The 21,783-nt window shown below is 46.0% G+C and overlaps 1 protein-coding gene across 9 annotated transcripts in view; it reads right to left on the bottom strand.

Annotated features, from left to right (window-relative positions):
- Window positions 1-20,364, bottom strand: part of ttll7 (tubulin tyrosine ligase-like family, member 7) — a 91,153-nt gene extending 70,789 nt beyond the window's left edge. For 2 of the 9 annotated variants that reach the window (XR_016115543.1, XM_089000763.1), the window contains exons 1-5: window positions 20,140-20,363; window positions 9,210-9,240; window positions 6,876-7,025; window positions 6,394-6,525; window positions 486-607 (exon numbers count right to left, since the gene is read on the bottom strand). Coding sequence is in view for 8 of the 9 variants with exons in the window: in XM_089000763.1 (XP_088856889.1) it covers window positions 486-607; window positions 6,394-6,525; window positions 6,876-7,025; window positions 9,210-9,237 (432 nt within the window). In the remaining variant the exon portion in view is untranslated. Of the gene's footprint in view, window positions 1-485; window positions 608-779; window positions 1,073-6,393; window positions 6,528-6,875; window positions 7,026-7,084; window positions 7,237-9,209; window positions 9,241-20,139 lie in introns of those variants that run through there. The other 7 variants (XM_089000762.1, XM_089000767.1, XM_089000765.1 and 4 more) reach the window with 6 other exon arrangements.
- Between the last annotated feature and the right edge of the window lie 1,419 nt (window positions 20,365-21,783).

Genomic DNA, 21,783 nt, shown 5'->3' with positions numbered 1-21,783 from the left:
GAGGGTTTTTTTTTAAACTGAGAAATAATCAAACGACACACCACAGCAGTAAACAGCATTACTGATTACAATTTCCAATACATTTTATGGGCTGCAGTTTTTTTTTGCTAAATTCACTTAATTTTATTTCATAGTGGTTGCACAACATAAAACCATCTGATCAAGATGCTTTTTTTCAAGTAGACCACACATGCACTTAAAAAAATAGGGGGGTTTGTTTTAAATGAATCACTTTTTCCCCAAAGGAATATAGGTGGAAAATCTTCTTTCATTGTTTTTCAAGTATTGTCACAACACACTTCATGATGTCTGAATATGTTGGTTGTTCTGCATAAAATTGGATGATTGGTTTTATATTATTCTGTTTGGACAATAATTTTCTCGAACAATAAATCACAAAATATTTTTTCTGGCGAAACCTTTAGCCCACTGACTCTGCGGCCCCAAAGGTATGCTGACTTGACAAGATAACCATGCACCTGTACCTGATAATTCCTGAGCTCTGCAATTTTCTCATGCTGTACAGCCGAGTCATTCCAGATGAGATTGGCAGTCTCGTCCTCATCTCGTGTTTTCAGAAAATCCATCTCACTGATGACTATGCGGACTGGTTAGAAGAAACTGACATTAAAATATAGTGGCGCAGGCAAATGAGTTATTCATTTATTCATTCTCAACACCGCTTTTCCTTAACAGGGTCGCGGTCAAAAAAGTATTCCAGTAGATTTCTGTTGTAAGAATAGTTGAGGGACGGCCCGGTAGTCGAGTGGTTAGCACACCGGCTTCACAGTGCATTGGTCGCCGGTTCGCGTCCTGGTCTGGCCTCACTGTGCGGAGCTTGCATATTCTCCCTGGGCCCGCGTGGGTTTTCTCCGGGTCCTCCGGTTTCCTCCCACACACCAAAAACATGCATGGCAGGCAGATTGACCACTCTAAATTGTTCCTAGGTGTGAGTGTGAGACTGACTTTTGTACGTCTTTGTGTGCCCTGCGATTGGCTGGCAACCAATTCAGGGTATCCCCTGCCTCGTGCCCGAAGACAGCTGAGATAGGCTCCAGCACCCCCCGCGACCCTAATGAGGAATAATCGGTACAGAAAATGGATGGATGGAATAGTTGAGGGTTTATTTCATAATGACATGAATACCTCATGAAATATGTGTACAGTGACAATAAGACCACAAAATAATTTCACTGATCCTGATTCAAACTACCACAACCTTTCAGTGACATTAACTAGTCATGAAATGATTGCAGATCAAATATGTATAGAGACGGAGAGCGAAAGAAAGAGAGGGGGGAGAGAGAGAGAGAGAGAGAGAGAGAGAGAGAGAGAGAAATGCATTCAAATTCCACTAGAACACATTTAGTGTGAGAGATTGGTGCCGAGCCCAGTTGGACATTAATCCAGCAACTATTCATTATTCAGTGAGTAATGAAAGATTCAGATGCCCAAACAAAATAGCATCTTAATTCATTTCTAGAAACCCAACACAAACCTGATGCCAGCTTGCCTAATGTCGCATGATATCACTTGAATGGGAGAAAAAGTGGTTGCGGTGTAACTTCATCAATCTGTTCACGATGGTGGATGTTAAGTAGGTTTTAATAATTTGAGGATTTACAATGCCGCTGAGCGGTGCTGACAGTTACCATTAAGTTACATGGGACCGGAGTCCTAATCAATTTTGTCTCAGCCACCCCACCAAACACATGCCCTGAGACCCACAGTATACAAAACCACCCCTTCGCAGGTATAAGGAAAGCTACAATTATCTTTGATGTTTCACTTGTTCCCTTCCCACAACTATTCAGGAAATTACGCATCATAAATGATCCATCTGTTTAATATTAATTCCTATTTTTCCCTGAATATTGCGCATAGCTCTCTCCTTAACAGGGCCAGTGAGAATCTGATCACAGCAAGCAAAATGATTCACAGCTTGATTCCCATCTACATGCTGGATTCTGACCGGCCCAGATTTCTCTTACACTGCTGCTGACTCATGAGTTTCAAAGGTTGTAGTTCACCCCTGAGAGCTTTGACGGCACACAATATAGCCAGCATGGTAGGAGTGCTGACTGCGCTGTTTTCGCCTGTGTCAATCACGCTAACATCCTCATCAGGTTATCTAAACAAACACGCACATAAATAAATAAATAAATAAATAAATAAATAAATAAATAAATAAATAAATAGAAGAATCAGAATCTTTATTGGCAAATTATGCAAAACGCACAAGGAATTTCTCTCTGGTAGAACACGCTGTACTAGTGTCACCTACTTATTCTTTTCTCTTTTCTCTTCCTTTCATAACTTTGCTGCCTCAAGCAGAGCTAAAGTCATCAGTGGTAAAATATAATACAAAAACTTGAATTGAAGTTGTTAAATGTCACCATTTCAAGCTTGTACAATTGTACATCATTATTACTTTGGTTTCCTTGGTTAATATTTTCATTTTTTATGTATTGTATTTTCTTCTTCTTCTTTTCCTTTCGGCTTTTCCCCTTAGGGGTCGCCACAGCGAATCAATGTCATCCATCTATCCCGGTTTTGTGCATCCTCTTCTCTCACACCAGCTACCTTCATGTCCTCTTTGACCACATCCATAAACCTCCTTTTCGGTCTTCCTCTCGGTCTCCTGCCTGGCAGTTCAAGGCTCAGCATCCTTTTCCCGATATAGTCACTCTCTCTCCTCAGGACATGTCCAAACCATCTCAGTCTGGCCTCTCTGACTTTCTCTCCAACGCCTCTAATATGAGTTGTCCCTCTAATGTACTCATTTCTGATCCTATCCAACCTGGTCACTCCCAAAGAAAACCTCAACATCTTCAGCTCTGCTACATCCAGCTCTGCTTCCTGTCTTTTCTTCAGTGGCACTGTCTCCAGTCCAAACATCATGGCTGGTCTGACGACTGTTTTATACACTTTTCCTTTCATCCTAGCTGAAACCCTTCTATCGCACATCACACCTGACATTTTTCTCCAGCCGCTCCAGCCTGCCTGGACACGCTTCTTCACCTCTTTTCCCCACTCTCCATTGCTCTGGACAGTTGACCCCAAGTACTTAAAATCCTCCACCTTCTTTATCTCTTCCCGGTAGCATCACTCTTGCACTTGGATCCCTCTCATTCACACACATATATTCCGTCTTGCTGCGACTTATCTTCATTCCTCTCCTTTCCAGGGCATATCTCCACATCTCTAGTTTCTCCGCCACCTGTTCCCTGTTCGCGCTACAGATCACAATGTCATCTGCAAACATCATGGTCCAAGGAGATTCTTGTCTAACATCGTCTGTCAGCCTGTCCATCACCATAGCAAACGAGAAGGGGCTCAGAGCTGACCCCTGGTGGAGTCCCACCTCCACCTTGAATTCCTCAGTCATACCGACAGCGCACCTCACAACTGTCTTACAGTCATGATACATGTCTTGCACCGCTCTGACATACTTTTCCGTCACTCCAGACTTCCTCATGCAATGCCACAGCTCTTCTCTGGGCACCCTGTCATGCGCTTTCTCCAGATCTACAAAGACACAATGCAATTCCTTCTGACCTTCTCTGTACTTCTCTATCAGCATTCTTAAAGCCAACACTGCATCTGCCGTACTCTTTTTTGGCATGAAGCCATACTGCTGCTCACAAATGTTCAGTTCTGCTCTTAGTCTTGCTTCAACTACTCTTTCCCAGAGTTTCATTGTATGGCTCATCAACTTTATTCCTCTGTAGTTAGTACAACTCTGCACGTCTCCTTTGTTCTTAAAAATGGGCACGAGTACACTTCGTCTTCATTCTTCAGGCAACTGTTCACCATCTAAGATCCTGTTGAATAACCCAGTCAGGAACACCACCGCCACCTCTCCAAGACACTTCCATACCTCGATTGGTAAATCATCAGGCCCAAGTGCCTTTCCCCCCTTCATCCTCTTCAGCGCCCTCGTCACTTCATCCTTGCTAATGCTTGCTACGTCTTGGTCCACAACAGTCACGTCTTCTACTCTTTGTTCCTTCTCATTTTCCTCATTCATCAATTCTTCAAAGTACTCTTTCCATCTTGCCATCACACTACTGGCACCTGTTAATACATTGCCATCTCTATCCTTAATCACCCGAACCTGCTGCAGGTCCTTACCGTCTTTGTCTCTCTGTCTCGCCAGCCTGTAAAGATCAGTCTCACCTTCCTTGCTGTCCAGCCGAGCATACAAATCATCATAGGCCTCTTGTTTGGCCTTTGCCACCTTTACTTTAACCGTGCGCTGCATCTCCTTGTACTGCTGTCTACTCTCGTCCGTCCTCTCAGTGTCCCACGTCTTCTTTGCTAACCTATTTCTCTGTATACACTCCTGCGCCTCCCCATTCCACCACCAAGTCTCCTTATCTACCTTTCTTCCACTCGATACACCAAGTACTTTCCGACCTGTGTCTCTGATTATGTTCGCTGTAGTTTGCCTATCATCTGGATGGACCTCTTGCCCACCCAGTGTTTGTCTTACCTCCTTCCTAAATGTCATGCAACACTCTTCCTTTTTCAACTTCCACCATTTTGTCCTCACTTCAGCCTTTGGTTTCTTCATCTTCTTCACTGCCAGCGTCATCCTACACACCACCAACCTATGCTGTCTGGCTACACTCTCACCAACCACTACTTTGCAGTCACTGACTTCCTTGAGATGGCGCCGTTGACACAAAATGTAGTCCACCTGTGTACTTCTGCCTCCACTCTTGTAGGTCACCCTATGTTCCTGTCTCTTCTGAAAGAAAATATTCACAATAGCCATTTCCATTCTCTTAGCAAAGTCAACCACCATCTGTCCCTCAGCATTCCTTATCTGGAGTCCAAACCTGCCCATCACCTCCTCATCATCTTTGTTTCCTGCGCCAACATGTGCATTGAAGTCTCCACCAATTACAACCCTCTCACTTCTCGGGACGTGCTGTATGACTTCATCAAAGTCCAACCAAAATTTCTCCTTCTCCGCCAGCTCACATCCTACTTGTGGAGCATACCAACAAACAACATTGAACATCACGCCTTCAATTTCTAGCTTCAGACTCATCATTCTATCTGATACTCTTTTTACTTCTAAGACATTCCTAACAAACTCCTCTTTTAAGATAACCCCAACTCCATTTCTCTTTCTGTCTTCACCATGATAGAACAACTTAAACCCTGACCCTAAGCTTCTAGCCTTGCTCCCTTTCCACCTGGTCTCCTGGACACACAGTATGTCTACCTTCCTTCTCTGCATCATGTCAATCAGCTCTCGACCTTTACCTGTCATTGTTCCTACATTCAAAGTTCCTACTCTTAGTTCTATACTCTTGGCGTTCCATTTCTCTCTTTTCCTCCGGGCACACCTCCCTCCTCTCCTTCTTCGACCAACAGTAGTCCATTTTCCACTGGCACCCTGAAGGTCAACAGTACCAATGGCGGCCGTTGTTAACCCGGGCCTTGACCGATCCGGTATGGGATTCATAGGTTTGATTCGCATATTTGTTTTGGCAAAATTTTTTACGTCGGATGCCCTTCCTGACACAACCCTCTGTATTTATCCGGGCTTGGGACCCGCACAATAAGACACTGGCTTGTGCCCCCTTGTGGCTACATTGTATTGTATTGTATTGTATTGTATTGTATTGTATTTGTGGAAAGCAAGTACATGACTGTAAAAAAAAATCTCAAACTCCTCAGCCCTAGTTTTATGACGGATCACAATTGAGCACAAAATGCAAACTGACAGTGCAAATGGCTCGAGTTTCCTTGTTTCAATGTGTTGCTATGTGACACAGAAAGAATTGGGAGTAAAGGGGGCATTTGTGCCGGTGTCTTCCATTGCGGAATGCAGCCAACTTCCGGACAATCCATTAAAATCGGGGCAGTCAACCCGCACCAATGCTTGACATAGCTAAGCAGAAATTGCATGACATCGGCGCGTTTCAATGTGCTTAAACAGGTGAACTGCAAGAGCTCCCCTTGTGAATGATACAGTTGGCCATGCATGGGTCACGGGCAATTGGAAACCGCCTTGAACCGAGGACCATGTGTCTAAGCCCCGAAACAAAACTTGACTTGTTCTGGCATGGCATGAAAATGAAGTTAGACCTCCAGTGTGTTTTTATGCTGAGCTAACAAATAGGCTTCCGCTCACTTTCCAATATCCTGCATTTTATTTTATTGTATTTACTGTTTTTAAGTTATTTATTATTTTAACTATCTTTGTTTTTTTAGATAGATTTGATTTCTAGTTTATGTATAGCTCTTTGTACGCAGCTGTGGTTCTTTTTAAAGTTCTCTTCAAATAAACTTGAGCTACTTCAGTTGTGCCTAAAAACAAATCCAAATTCTGCTACTTTGAAGCTCATTCTGTTAGAAATGTCTGTAACTCCATACCAATTTCATATTTGGTGCCAGCGATGTTGGCACGGATGATGCCTTTCTTCTTTTTGGTGTGAACCTTCCTCTTGCCATTGCCCTGGTAGGAGCCCACAGATGGCAAGTTCACGGGGGATGCGCCTCGATCCTCTAGAGGAAGCGACAGGACACATCAGAGCAAGCCGACTTGATGTTGTAACAGCGTGCACAGAAAAGTGGGAAGGGTGCCTCATTTCTGCCGGGGATTTCTTGTGGTCTAACATCTAGTATGTGTGTTGCACAATGGGGAGGAGGAATTAATTAAATAAGTCAGTTAAAAACAAGAGAATTCTTCGCAAAACTGTAGAAGTGAGAATGGTTAGATGAGTATAATTTTTTTGGACTCAAAACGGAATGCATATGTTTTACAGTATATTTTTATTTTAATGCATGAGAAAACAGCAGTTTCACATGTACATATTTGGGCACAAAATTCCATCAGTCTGTAGTATTCAACTCACCTCCATCATTGGGAGGCGAGGGCATCTCCGGGGCTGGAGATGTGAGGGAGGGATGCCAAGCTTTCTGCTGAACAAGGCAGGCAGGCCCCTCAGGGTACTCACTATACCCTCCGAGGACACTCTCACACAAGATATTGTCCCGGTCCTGGGCTGCGTAGAAAGTATGGTTGAGAACCAGTCCGTGAATCATCTGAGTATCTTTGAGGTACCTTCCAGCAGGATGAAAAGCAGCAGCGGTTTGAGTGGGAGTTGTAGAAAGATAGAAGTGATGGGGAAGACTAATGGAGGAGGTGGTGGGAATGGTGAAAGGATGTGGGGGTGGCACCTGAAAATCCACGCATAGGCCAGCTGATTTACAGCTCTATGTGGAAAAGACAGAAAAACACAAAGATGGGTAGGAATACGTGTAGATAAGGATAAAACGTTGATTTCACAGCTGTGGAAACAGTGGGCGAGCTCTTAAGGATTATCACAGTACACAGTAAAATCATTTGAAGATGAAGAGCAGCAACATTTCACATCCTCTCAAAAGATGAGAAGGTTTCTTCAGCCGTCATCTGTACAAAAGTGAAGGTTTCGGACGTTTCGCCTCCTATCCAAGAGGCTTCGTCAGCGAACTAAAGTCTGACTGGTCGTATCGGCCCCATTTATATATCCTTAATGTCCAGACATGGTGGCGCCGGACACAGCTATGATAGGTCCCTACTCTCAGGTTGGGGGGGGCAAGGGACCCCTCCCTGTGGCCCCACTGATTGTTCCTACATTCCTGACTAACGACTGGCCTATTACCCCCACTCCCCCCGGTATCACCTCATCAGCATAACGACCCTCATCAGCATTGCGAAAGTTGCCTAACCTGTTTTGCCTAAGCAGGCTATTGTATGAACGATCCAAATTGAACCTCACCCCACCAGACCGGTTTAATGAAGGATTTTGTTGTTTTATAAGAATCGCCTCTTTTACCCCCCTTTCAAACCATCTATGTTCTTTCGCTAAGATTTTAACCTCATTGTCGTCAAATGAGTGGTTGCTAGCTTTTAGGTGCAAATGTACTGTCGATTGAGGCCCACTAGTATTATCCCTGCGATGTTGATAAAGTCTTTTTTTGAGAATTTGTTGAGTCTCCCCAATGTACTGCTCTTTACAATTTTCATTCTTACGATGTATGGAATAAACTACATTACTTTGTTTTTCATTTGGTAGCCTATCTTTTGGATGCACTAATTTTTGCCTTAACGTGTTTATCGGTTTGAAATAAGTAGGAATTTTATGTTGCCAAAGGACTCTTTGTAATTTTTTCAGAAACTCCTGCAATGTACGGTACTGCTACTCCTCTCCTTTTTGAATCTTGAGAATTATTGGTTTCGTTCGCTATTCTTTCTTTCTGACATTTGTTGAATGACCACTGAGGGTACCCACAGTTAGTGAGTGCTCTCCTGATATGTTTTGACTCCTTTTCTCTACCTTCAGTGCTAGTTGGTATTAGTTTAGCCCTATGCTGGAGGGTTCTGATAACTCCTAGTTTATGTTGTAAAGGGTGGTTAGAGTCAAAGCTGACGAAGCCTCTTGGATAGGAGGCGAAACGTCCGGAAACCTTCACTTTTGTACAGATGACGGCTGAAGAAACCTTCTCATCGATGGACCACTCCTGTACGACTGAGAGCTTACACAGACGTATCCTCTCAAAAGGTTAACCCATTCACTGCCATTCCCGAATTTATTCTGGAATTGAAAATATGACGTGGAGTGCCATTTTGTACAGCTGCCCCCATTTCAAGCTAAGAAAATTCCAGACCCATATAACTTGGGAATTAACTCTTTTCCAGACCCATATAACTTAGGAATTAACTCTCTTCTGATGAAAGAAGAGAGTCTAAGGCTTATTACGCTGCATTGAATGTTTAAGTAGTCCTAAAACTTAATATTCTGTGGGTCCGGCAATTTGAGTGAAAATGACAAAAACGCTGGCACTGGAGTGGACACATTTTTTCACATCATCTGGCAGTGAATGAGTTAATGGAGAAAGTTCAGTATGAAAGCTACTCTTTCAGTTTGTGGTTTGAGCATAGTGTGCAATCCTCACAGAGGTGGGGGTAAAAAAATCCTAATGTTAGATGTACATTTCCAGTAATGTTGATAAATCTGTGAAAGCTAAAAAATGAAATAAGAAAAAATTTGCAACGGGTTTGAAGTTTGCAATAAATCGGGTGGATGTACCACAGCACTACTGTCAAAGCAATGTTGAGACAGTTAAAACCTAAGTGGAGTTGTCTGGGCTGGAGGGAACACAACATATGTGTTGGGAAGAGAGAGCACACTGCTTTCTAAACCCACCTGTAAAGTGTTGTGGAGGCCGCATCATCCACTGAGATCATTGACAGAAAATGAACAAGGAAAAAAAGTTTTTGTGTGATATTGAAGAAAAATGTTGTCACATTTGATTAGCACTTTATGCAGAAATCTAGTTAATCTTCAAGGTTTCACATACTATTTTTTTATGATTGTATAGTTCCTTTTTCAGAAGTCGTCTTATTAATTTCCATGTAAACCACAGGTGTCAAAGTCAAGGCCCGTGGGCCAAATCTGGCCCGCCACATCATTTTGTTCGGCCCGCGAAAACAAATCAAACGTGTTAAATTCCATGATGATGTCACATCTCGTTGCCATCCGGGGCGCGCCCCGCCCCTCCTGTCACCTCCTCCGCCAATCTTGGGAGACGGCCCCTCCAATCATCATTCACCTGGGTTCCCACAGCTGATTGTCATTCACTGATTGTGCCTTCTGCCTATATCTGTCTGTCGCTCACTACCGTCTCCGTCGGAGTATTTTTGGTCATTGCCGTTTCCACTTCCGTGTTGCCAGGTCTGCTGTCATTTAGTTATCTTCCTCCACTCTTCCCTGTTTGTTATTATTTGATGCATGTTCCAGTAAAGACTCTTGATCCATCACAGCCTGTCACGCCGTGTATTTCGGGTCCTTCCCTATCGCCAAGATTCCGTCGCTCGAGTTCTGCCTCCTTGCACTCGAGCGTCGTAACACAATACTCCGACCTCCCATGGACCCCGCCGGCGATGACAGGTACTTTGCCGCCCTTGTGCAAGAGGCGGAGCGTTCGAGCCAGCTGGCCCAGGCGCTACGCCACTTCCTCGCTGGCTCAACGCCTCAAGGAGATGGAAACATGCATCGCCACCCTCACTGTTCCTTCCTCCCCGCCCGTGGGCAGGCGCACTCCCCCGCTACCCCAACCCTCACGCTACGCAGGCGAAACCGAGCGCTGCGCTCAATTCCTCATGCAGTGTGCGCTCGTGTTTGAACAACATCCTGACGCCTACGTTAGCGATGAGGCTAAGGTAGCCTTCATCACCAGCCTGCTCGCGGGTGAAGCCGAAACATGGGTGCTGGCGGTACGAGAGTCCCGACCGGAGCTGTGCGCCTCGTATCAGGACTTCGTGGCCGAGATACGCCGGGTGTTTCACCATCCAGTGACGGAGGTCGAGGCGGAAGGGAGAATCCTCGACTGCGTCCAAGGGGCCCGTTCGGCCGCAGAATACTCCGTCGCTTTCCGGATCCAGGCCGCTGGCAGCGGCTACGGCGACCGAGCGTTGAGGGGGGTGTTTCGTCGCGGCTTAAATTCCGACCTAAAGGACGAGTTGGCTACCCGCGACGCCGGCACCACCTTCGACGACCTCGTCGAGATTGTCATCGGCTTGGATCATCGTCTCCGAGAGCGGCGAAAGGAGCTGAGCGACCGACGGACCGAGGTACCCCGAAGCCGACCTCGGTCGACCACACCCGGCAGCGACCGCGCGCAGCCCCAGGAGGGACTCCTTGAACCTATGGTGATAGGGGGGGGAGACGACCGCGCCAACCCGAGGGCTCGTCGCACCCGAGGCCCCCAGCCTAGGACCCACGGCCAATGTAAGTCCCCGCCGAAACGGCGTCCGTTGGGGGCTAAGTCCACAACACGAGTCACACGGTTGGAGCTGGAAAGTGAACTATTTGGCCCCTCCAGCTCCCAAAGAGTGCGGGCACTAGTGGACTCGGGGGCCGACGGGTGCATCATCGACCCCCACTTGGCCGACCTTTTGGGCTGCCAACTTATAGATCTCCTTCCCCCTAAGGAGATCGTCGACCTGGATGGCCGATTATTAGCCCGGGTCACCCACCTCACGGCCCCACTTAAGCTCCGAGTGGCAGGCAACCATGTGGAGCACCGCCAATTTTTTGTTATGCCCTCCCGGAACGCGCCATTGGTCTTGGGTCTCCCCTGGCTCAAGGCCCATGACCCATCCATTTCTTGGGAGGGCCCCACCATTCAGGGCTGGAGCCCCTACTGCTACGCAAACTGCCTGCGGTCGGCTACGGCAGGGCGTAACCCCTCCCGCGGTGGCCCGCCCGAGGCCATCTGCCTCAAAGGCGTGCCACAGTGCTACCACGACCTGCGGGAGGTGTTCAGCAAAGACAACGCCCAATCCCTGCCGCCCCACCGACCGTATGACTGTGCTATTGACTTGCAGCCAGGGGCTCCATTACCGGACTCCAGACTTTACCACATTTCACAACCGGAACGGGAAGCCCTGAGCACTTACATAGACTCCTCTCTAGCGGCGGGACTCATTCGCCCGTCGCGTTCCCCGCTGGGCGCAGGGTTTTTCTTTATCGACAAAAAGGACGGATCCCTGCGCCCATGCGTTGACTACCGGGGCCTGAACGACATCACCATCCGCAACAAATACCCTCTCCCCCTCATGGATTCGGCCTTCGCGCCCCTTCAGTCCGCCACCATTTTTTCAAAATTAGACCTTCGTAGCGCCTACCATTTGGTCCGTATCCGTGAGGGGGATGAATGGAAAACAGCCTTCAAGACACCTTTAGGGCACTTTGAATACCTGGTGATGCCGTTCGGGCTCACGAACGCGCCTGCCGTATTCCAGAATTTGATAAATGATGTGCTCAGGGACTTCCTCAATGTTTTTGTTTTTGTTTACCTTGATGACATTCTTATTTTTTCTCGCTCTGCAGAAGAACACCGGCAACACGTCCGACGGGTCCTGGCGCGGCTCCTGCAAAACCGGCTCTATGTGAAGGCAGAGAAGTGTGACTTCCATGTCCGCTCTCTGTCGTTCCTGGGGTTTGTTGTGGAGCAGGGGCAGCTCAGGGCCGACCCCGCCAAAACCAAAGCGGTGGTGGAATGGCCGATCCCAAAGACGCGCAAGCAGCTTCAGCGGTTTTTGGGGTTTGCCAACTTCTACCGCCGCTTCATTCGCGGGTATAGTCAGAAGGCACTCCCCCTCACTAACCTCACGTCCACCAAGCTCCCTTTCAGGTGGACTCCCGATGCTGAGGGGGCTTTCAACCGCCTCCGTCTTGCCTTCACCAACCCCCCTGTTCTGCGTCATCCCGACCCGGAGCTCCCGTTCACGGTCGAGGTTGACGCATCCGAGTCCGGAGTAGGGGCCGTCCTTTCCCAGCGCTCTCCCACCGACCAGAAGCTACGCCCATGCGCCTTCTTCTCCCGCCGGCTCAGCCCCGCCGAAGCCAATTATGACGTCGGCAATCGGGAACTGCTGGCGGTCGTCCTGGCCCTGCAGGAATGGAGACACTGGCTTGAGGGAGCTAAACACCCCTTCACCGTCAACACGGATCACAAAAACCTGGCGGCCATCCGGTCGGCCAAGAGACTTAACTCACGGCAGGCCCGATGGTCACTCTTCCTCACCCGTTTTGACTTTTCTCTCACCTACTGCCCAGGGTCACAGAACACCAAGCCCGACGCCCTATCCCGTATCCATGAGCCGGCAGAAAGGGAGGAGACCACCGCCAACATCCTGCCGGCCCAGCGCATCCTGGGCGCCCTGAGGTGGGAGGTTGAGAGAAAAGTCCAGCAAGCCCAGGGAACTACCACCATCCCCAGGGGCTGTCCCAAGGATCGCCTGTTCGTCCCCCCCCCCCCCCCTCTACGCACTGAGGTGCTTATCTGGGGGCACACATCTAAGATAGCCTGCCACCCGGGGGTCAACAGGACGATCCAACTCATCGCCCAACGGTTCTGGTGGCCGGGGTTTAGGAGGGACATCACCCTCTTCGTGAAGGCCTGCCCGACCTGCGCCCGTGGAAAGGCCTCCCACCAGCCCCCGGCCGGACTCCTCCAGCCCCTACCGGTTCCGTCCAGACCCTGGTCCCACATCTCCGTCGACTTCGTGACAGGCCTTCCCCCCTCCCGTGGCAAGACGGTCGTCCTCACCGTAGTGGACCGATTCTCCAAGTCGGCCCACTTCATTCCGTTAACCAGGTTGCCGTCCGCCACCGAGACGGCTCAACTCCTGGTTAACCATGTCGTCCGTCTCCACGGGATTCCGACGAACATCGTGTCGGACCGGGGACCGCAGTTCGTGTCCAAGGTATGGAAGCGTTTCTGTCGGTCCCTAGGGGCATCGGCGAGCCTGTCGTCTGGTTACCACCCCCAGACCAACGGACAGACGGAGAGGAAGAACCAGGACCTGGAGGCGGCCCTCCGGTGCGTGTGCCTCCACAACCCGGCGTCGTGGGCCCTGCACCTACCCTGGGTGGAGTACGCCCACAACTCCCTGGTCTCCGCAGCCACAGGTCGGTCCCCATTCATGTCCGCCTGTGGCTATCAGCCACCCTTGTTTCCCACACAGGAAGGCCAGGTGGAGGTCCCGTCTATCGATCATCACCTCAGACGGGCCCACAGAGTCTGGAAGGAGACCAGGGACGCCCTGTCACGCACCACATCCCGGAACCGGCGGGTGGCAGACCGCCATCGGCGGCAAGCACCCAGCTACCAGGTCGGGCAGGAGGTCTGGCTATCCACGAAGGACCTTCGGCTGGCAGGGTCCTCGGCCAAGCTGGGCCCACGCTTCAAGGGTCCCTTCCCCATCGAGGCCATCCTCAGCCCGGTCTCGGTGAGGCTCCGGCTCCCACCCACCATGCGGATCCACCCCGTTTTTCATGTTTCCCTCCTCAAGCCAGTGGAGACAAGCCCCTTAGCCCCCACGCCCGCCTCCCCACCTCCCCCCGGATATTGGACGACGGACCAGTCTACACCGTGCGGGAGATACTGGACTCCAGGCGCAGGGGCAGAGGAGTGCAGTACCTGGTCGACTGGGAGGGCTATGGACCTGAGGAACGTCAATGGGTCCCACGTTCCTGGATCCTCGACCCATCCCTCACCCGGGCGTTCCATGCGGCTCACCCATCCAAACCTGGTGGGCCGCCGAGAGGCGTCCCTTGAGGGGGGGGCACTGTCACATCTCGTTGCCATCCGGGGCGCGCCCCGCCCCTCCTGTCACCTCCTCCGCCAATCTTGGGAGACGGCCCCTCCAATCATCATTCACCTGGGTTCCCACAGCTGATTGTCATTCACTGATTGTGCCTTCTGCCTATATCTGTCTGTCGCTCACTACCGTCTCCGTCGGAGTATTTTTGGTCATTGCCGTTTCCACTTCCGTGTTGCCAGGTCTGCTGTCATTTAGTTATCTTCCTCCACTCTTCCCTGTTTGTTATTATTTGATGCATGTTCCAGTAAAGACTCTTGATCCATCCAAGCCTGTCACGCCGTGTATTTCGGGTCCTTCCCTATCGCCAAGATTCCGTCGCTCGAGTTCTGCCTCCTTGCACTCGAGCGTCGTAACAGATGATTGCTAAAATCTGAGCCAAAATTTCATATTTTTGGATGTCAACCACAATAAAAGTCATTATTCTTGACTTCAGATTTGAAAACGAGTTATTCATTAATTTGCTGTGTGCTCTATATGTAATATTTGAAGGGATTTAAACATTCTAATGGGTTCCCCAAATTCATAATGGCCCTCGAGAGGAAACCATAACTACAATGTGGCCTGCGGCAAAAAAATGACTTTGACACCCCTGATGTAAACCTTTATACAGTCCATTTCATGGCTTTATAGATTTAGCAATTCAACCCAGTTTATCTCTGGATATGTTCATATGAAGTCTTTAATTCCAGTATATTTAATTTGGTTTTCATGAAAATGACGTTACTTTAGCTCTATTACCGTGGTAAGAAAGCCATCTAAAGCTGAGTGACGACTATTTGCCTAAATTGTATTTGGTGAAGCCCTCATGCAAATTTGTGTCTTCATCCTTGTGCCAGTTGGATTTCACTGTATGGCTGAGCGGTCATCTCATTTAAGCAGATGGCACTTTCACAGTAGTTTGTCAAATGGACACTTCAGGCAATGAACAATGTGAGGAATTAACACCAGTCAGCATGCCAAATTCAGTTTTTCTTTTGCTATGGCCTGCGAGTGGGCTGACAAGCCATTCTTTTTTTCCCTTGGTATCAGCCATTGTTGAGATGTTCTCTCACTTAATTATTCCGTTGGCTCAGAAAATATGACTTGTGCTCATCCTGTCTGTCCAAATGATCCCATTTCCAAACCGTCCGTAAGTGTCAACCGGAATAAGCTTGTATATGATTCTGATGTTGTGTTTCACAGCGGTTAATTGATCATGTGTAAAATGGGTTGTGTCAAAAGCTAAAAGCATACAAACTATACAATTAAGAAGGGGTGGTTAAATTTAATATTGTACTTTTGATGTTTTTTTCCATTTGGTCAAAGTAAAATTGCCAAGGGCTGTGGAATTTCAAGTTTGCGATTATTCACAACGTTGATTTTCAAGGAAAAATGTCAGAACCCTTGTTTTCCTAAATGATTCAGATGAAATGATGAACAGACTGTGCTGTGCAATGGTTGAATTGTTCGCAAGCCCGGTCATTTTTTCTGAACAAATTTGAAAGTATAAAGCATTGTCATCAAAGTTATATCTAGATGAGCTCACGGGTTTTACATAGCACAGAACAGACGAGCTACTTAAATAAACAAACAAACAAACAAACAAACAAGTAAATAAATAAATAAATAAATAAATAAATAAATAAATAAATAAGGGCGGCCCGGTAGTCGAGTGGTTAGCACACCGGCTTCACAGTGCAGAGGTCGCCGGTTCGCGTCCCGGTCCGGCCTCCCTGTGTGGAGTTTGCATGTTCTCCCCGGACCCGCGTGGGTTTTCTCCGGGTCCTCCGGTTTCCTCCCACACTCCAAAAACATGCATGGCAGGCAGATTGACCACTCAAATTGTCCCTAGGTGTGAGTGTGAGAGTGACTGTTGTATGTCTTTGTGTGCCCTGCGATTGCCTGGCAACCAATTCAGGGTGTCCCCCGCCTCGTGCCCGAAGACAGCTGAGATAGGCTCCAGCAACCCCGCGACCCTAATGAGGAATAAGCGGTACGGAAAATGAGATGAGATGAGATAAATAAATAAATACATAAATAAATGTCCTTTTCCAGAGGTTTATACAGAGAGCAACAGTGCTCTCTAGCGGATTGAATGGTCCATTTTCAACGGTTTTCCTGTCCATATCCAATAATGTATTGTAATTCTAATCCATATCTACACAGTAACACTAACAGTCCCACAGCTAAAAATCACACACTCACACACTGACCCCATTGATTTAACGCACACTCACAGAACAAATTAAAATAGGGAAACAATCAAAGTGCATTCTTCCATCACTCAGTAGTTTTATGTTTTTTTCTCGTGGTCTTTTTGGCCGAGTGGGGCATCGATTCCGGGGAAAAAAGAGTCTGAAATTAGTGTAGCATAGGGCGAAACAACAACAGTCCGTGTGATGAAGTAATGCAAGCTGTGCTGTTGACAAGAACACACTCCCACCTCCCAACATATCCTGGGGAGGCACATTGACTCAAGAGAACAACCGGACCTTTGGTGCCACATAAACCCCCTTAGAAACTGGCATAATGTGATTGCCACGTGATATAACAAAGACCTAAAAATTCAAACGGGATAATACTATTTATTGATTCTTTCTTTTTATAATATTATATTGAATGCTGGAGGGTCTGAACTGCGGATGCACATATTTTTGATAGGGTTAAAGCCCCCCCACCCGATAGTCCCAGTGTACCACCATCACTGGCTGGGTACTCAGTTTAGGTTATTCCGAGTGCACTGATATTATTCACCTTCCTTTCGTAACTTTGCAAACTCTGGAACTCACTTCCTCCCTACATTTGTAACATCGATTCTCTGCACCTTCAAATACCATTTCAAAACCCACCTATTTAAAATTGGATTTTCTGTGTAGCTCTATGTCTTGTTTCTATTTATGATTTTATTTTATTTATTGTATTCTATTTGTAATTGTATTTTATTTATTATAGTATCTTAGTATCTATGCTTGTCTGTGACTGTAAAGTGTCCTGGAGAGTTTTGAAAGGCGCTTAAAATAAAATGTATTATTATTATTATTATTATTAGTAGTAGTAGTAGTAGTAGTAGTATTGTATGTAATCTGGGCAGCCGGAGAGTCGAGTGGTTAGCACACCGGCTTCACAGTGCAGAGGCCGCCGGTTCGCGTCCCGGTCATATTATTAATATTATTAACAGTTTATAAAACTTTGAAACATCACAAAGTTTGGAAAATTTGCATAATAGGTCGAATTCACTCAGGGATATGCACGTCCACGTTTTATATCAATGCAAGTCTCATTTGCAGATGTAATTCACATAGGAACTATTACAATGTAACACATCAAATTGGAAAATGTAATAATTGGGTGATTTGTTGGAGTATATTGTATTATATTAATTTAAATGATTGAGAAATTGTGCATCTAAATAAAATGTTGACTCCTTTTAGCTACAGGATAATATGTTGGAGCCCGCACAGTCTGTTTTAACAAGTGACAAGGTTATGGTCACCTTATTTTTTTTCCTTCAGACTAATATAAGGGTTATAATGAAATGAAAGATTAATATTCTGACGTGCAATGCAAAGGAGGGCGGTGCTATATTTCAGTACAGTCAGTCGTAAGAATAGCAACATAGATCCACTACTACTGTACTACGAGCTGAAAGTGATTCAGTAACTAAATCTAAACACCAGAGGACGCTAAATGATCAGAAAAAAATGTGTACTGGATGGATCCTGAGCTCATGCACATCCTCATCCTCAACACAGATGTTTTATTGTTGAGAGCTATCTCCCTCTGCTGCCATAAGCATCTCTCTCACACAGGCCATGACAAATCCATTACAAATAAATGTTTGTCTGTTGTAATGCAGATATATCTGCTTTGCACGAGATGTAAATACAATCCCATTGTATATTAGTTGTATTAAGTTCATCCTGTCTACTTGATATATAATTTAAAATAGATTCTTTTCTTACATTGTATATTGCTTCACACCTATCTGTCTGTCTGTCTGTCTGTCTGTCTGTGTCCGTCCGTCCGTACGTCCGTCCATCATCCATCTATCTATCCATCTATCTTTCTATCCATCTATCAATCTATCCATCTATCCATCAATCCATCTATACACCAATCCATCTATACATACTTACATACATCTACCTAGCTATCTATTATACACACACACGTAATCTATACATTTATATTTCAGAAGTTATTACTCATTTGCTGCATGACTACTTTATTTCCTGAATATGATAGTTGTCAATGTTAGGCGCTTTGTTACAGCTTCAGATGTAGTTAAAACACTATATAAATGAATATGTATTGTACTGTATTGTATTGTATATTTTTTCTTTCTTTACGAAAATACATGCATATACATGTGTTTGCACGACAGAGGCCTCATCGGAACCTGTTAAAATATGTTCAAAAACCTTGTTCATACATATGGTTGTGGCAAATTATGCGCTCAAAGGCAGCTCCATAATAAAATGCATCACAATAAGCTCTACAGAAAATGTGACAAAGAAATAGTTGAAAAGAAGGAGTCACCTCTGTCAGCAGTGTCATACAAGTCTACAAGAATGATGAGGACATCCCGGAGGGGTTCGTTTTATGCTTTGCTCGACATACATGAAATTAGACCTTGGCAGTGAGTTTCGAACAAGAGAAACAAACAGAAGCCTGGGGGAAACACTTAGCTCTGTTTGTTTGTGTGTGCGTGTGTGTTTGTAAGGTAACTTATTATAATTACCAATAGTATTTAAAATAAATGATTTACATTGTCAGCAGTTTGATTGTGGATCAGATAACTTTATTTCCATTATTTTGTTCCTAACCATCCTAACCATCAGCATTGAACGGATTTAACATATTAATCAATACATTTCATTTTATTGCACGTGTTAGATTAAGAAATTGCAAAGAAAATAAATTTGAGTAATATGAATTGAATGAAATAATGAGTAATATGAATTGAATAAATATGTTATTACACTTGCAAATGTGTTAGAGTCACAGTGTAGTCCGAAGCACGAAACAGGCTTTTGATTGGCTGCCGTGCCGAGTATGCAAATTGCCAAACGGACGTTCGTTTGGCAATTTGCAGGGCAGGCAACTGTTCAGAGTTGTCTGCCCGGGTGTCCGCTAACTTCTTGTCATGAGTTTCAGACACTGCATATTCATAACTGGATGAGTAACAAGAAAGCATCTTCTATGAATCGGAACTCTCTGAAACCGTTGTTGTGATTCTGGAGCAAGGCAGTGTCTGACCAATTCTGACGTCACGAACAAGGGGGCGGGACTTTCTGAATCTGCCCAGTTCCAAGCTCATTTCTTGGAAGTTTTTGGGACACTTTGAGTCCTTTTTATTGGTGTTTTGCATTTGACTAAAATATCAGCCTGTGTGTTTTGGGTATTTTAGATGCTATAAAACGTTTTTCTGATGTCAGTTAGGAAACAAAAAAACGGTGTCGATTGTCCTTTAACGGTCCTCGCTAAGCAAGATAAAGGCTAAGCTAACAAAAACAGTGATGAGCATTGTGCTTGCACAGCAACTACTGAGGGCCGGCCATGCCCTGTGAAAGTCTTGTATTGTTATGATTAAGGTTTTTATTATTTGAGTTTTGTCACTACAATCTTCTGTTCTCAGCCAATCTGCGTCTTTCCAAATTGCAATGTCATACAAATGAAGCAGGGTACGGACGAATAGATTATTGTAGTTGTTAGCGTTCTTACAGCCATCAAGCTCTTTGACTGGTGCAGGTCCGGTTGGGGGCTCTCGTTATAAGAAACAACCAGGCAGTGCTGCTATCGAACAGCATAGCTGACAAGCTAAAAATGAAGCGCTATTTTCATTTTGCGACGCCACGATAGATTTCGCTAAGAAATGCTGCGCCTCTATCTGGTGATGCAGGAAAAAAAACAATGAGGCTGAACAATTCGCTTATTTTCATGATATTCTTAAGGAAGGGTTGAGGGGCGATGTAGCTCGTTACCTTAATAATTCCAGTCACTGGTAGCACAGCTCCTAGCCTGTTTGCATCCCATTGAAAGCGCAGACAAAACGCACAGTACAAAGGCTATTGTCAAGAACACATAAGTGTTTGTCTTGTGCAGAAAAAAACTAGTTGAAATGCACAGGGGGTATCTGCGTCTTGAAGTCCGGTGGCTTGCGATCAGCTCTGGACTGAATCTATGGGGAAAACCATTTACGGTGCGAACGGGGGTGAACTACTTGAAGTTTGGAAATCACAAATTAGATTTCCCCGGACAGCACAAATCGTAACTAATAGTTGACCAATAACTCAGAGGAAACACTTGCGTCTTATCAAAGTTGCAATTTACTTGAAAAAAAATATGTTTGAATGTGCGAAGTGTCATCATGGCTCTTCTTTTCTCTTGCTAAATGCAAACACTGGAAGCTACCTAGCAACAATGTCGCTGACCGTGGTGCTAAAATCTAACCTGCTGACATGGGCGCGTCATAGTTAGAGGTCATTGACCTGTCATTCACATCTTAATACACTGTACATCATATATCTCAAGCTAACGTTTTGGATTGGATTGGATTGGATATGCCTTTATTAGTCTCACAGTGGAGAAATTTACATTTCACAGCAGCAAAGTGATGAAAGGAATGAAAGTAGAAAAACAAAATACATGAGCTGCTGGAAAGGCAGCCACTCTCGCGGCGCCGTCTTGAAGTCAAAATAACAAAAAAAAAAAAACTAAATAACTAATAATATGACAGCATAGAGACAATATGACAAAACAAAGACACAGAGAGACATTCATTCTTCAGGACTTGCTGTACCCTCTTTGTGATGACATTTCCACTTAAATTAATTTTGTGGTACTACCCTTTGTGCCAGGAAAATGTTTTTATTATTATTATTATTATTATTATTATTATTATTATTATTATTATTATTATTATTTTAATTCTTAGCAATAATAATTGTGTCATGATCTGGTTGGCGACCAACGGGGGGCGCTGTCGGCCCCGCCTGCACCTGCACAGGTGCTGGTCGTCCCGATCAAGTTGGCGACCAGCGGGTAGCGACGTCAGCCCTGCCGGCAGCCTCGCAGGTGCTGGTCGTTATAATCAATGACACTTAAAAAGACACCTGGCACGATCATCCGGTGCCGATTCATTGTTTGTTTGCTGCTTGGTTGCAGCATGCGTTGTGTACGTGTTTGTTTAACCTTGGCGGACTTTTACACTTGGTTTTCTTTTGCTACTTTGTATTTTTTCCATTCAGATCATTTTGATGTTTTACATTTTGTTACTGCTGACTTTATTTTAATACAATTTGTCAAACAACCTCCTGCTCCCTCCTGCCTGCTTTTTGGGATCCGAACCCGCCATCACCACCTCGCAAACCGTGACAGAATGAATCGGCCAACCATCGGATCCCGCAGGTACATCAGACCCGTCTCATTTCCACCCTGTGCCTGGCAATACTACGTCCACGTTAGCGCAAGCCTCGTCGCGTTTGAATTGCGTCACTCGACGAGCCGCAACGTCCACGTAAACGTCCGGCCGAGACCTCCTTCCAGGTGGCCGTCCAGGGTGACACTGGGTGACTGGCATTGCACGCCCACGTCCAGCCACGCTGTCGTCGTGCATGACGAATTGA

The sequence above is a fragment of the Hippocampus bargibanti genome, linkage group LG07, assembly GCF_051943395.1.
Source record: "Hippocampus bargibanti isolate YZ-2025 linkage group LG07, ASM5194339v1, whole genome shotgun sequence".
Classification (NCBI taxonomy): Eukaryota; Metazoa; Chordata; class Actinopteri; order Syngnathiformes; family Syngnathidae; genus Hippocampus; species Hippocampus bargibanti.
This window is presented reverse-complemented; position numbering and strand designations above follow the sequence as displayed.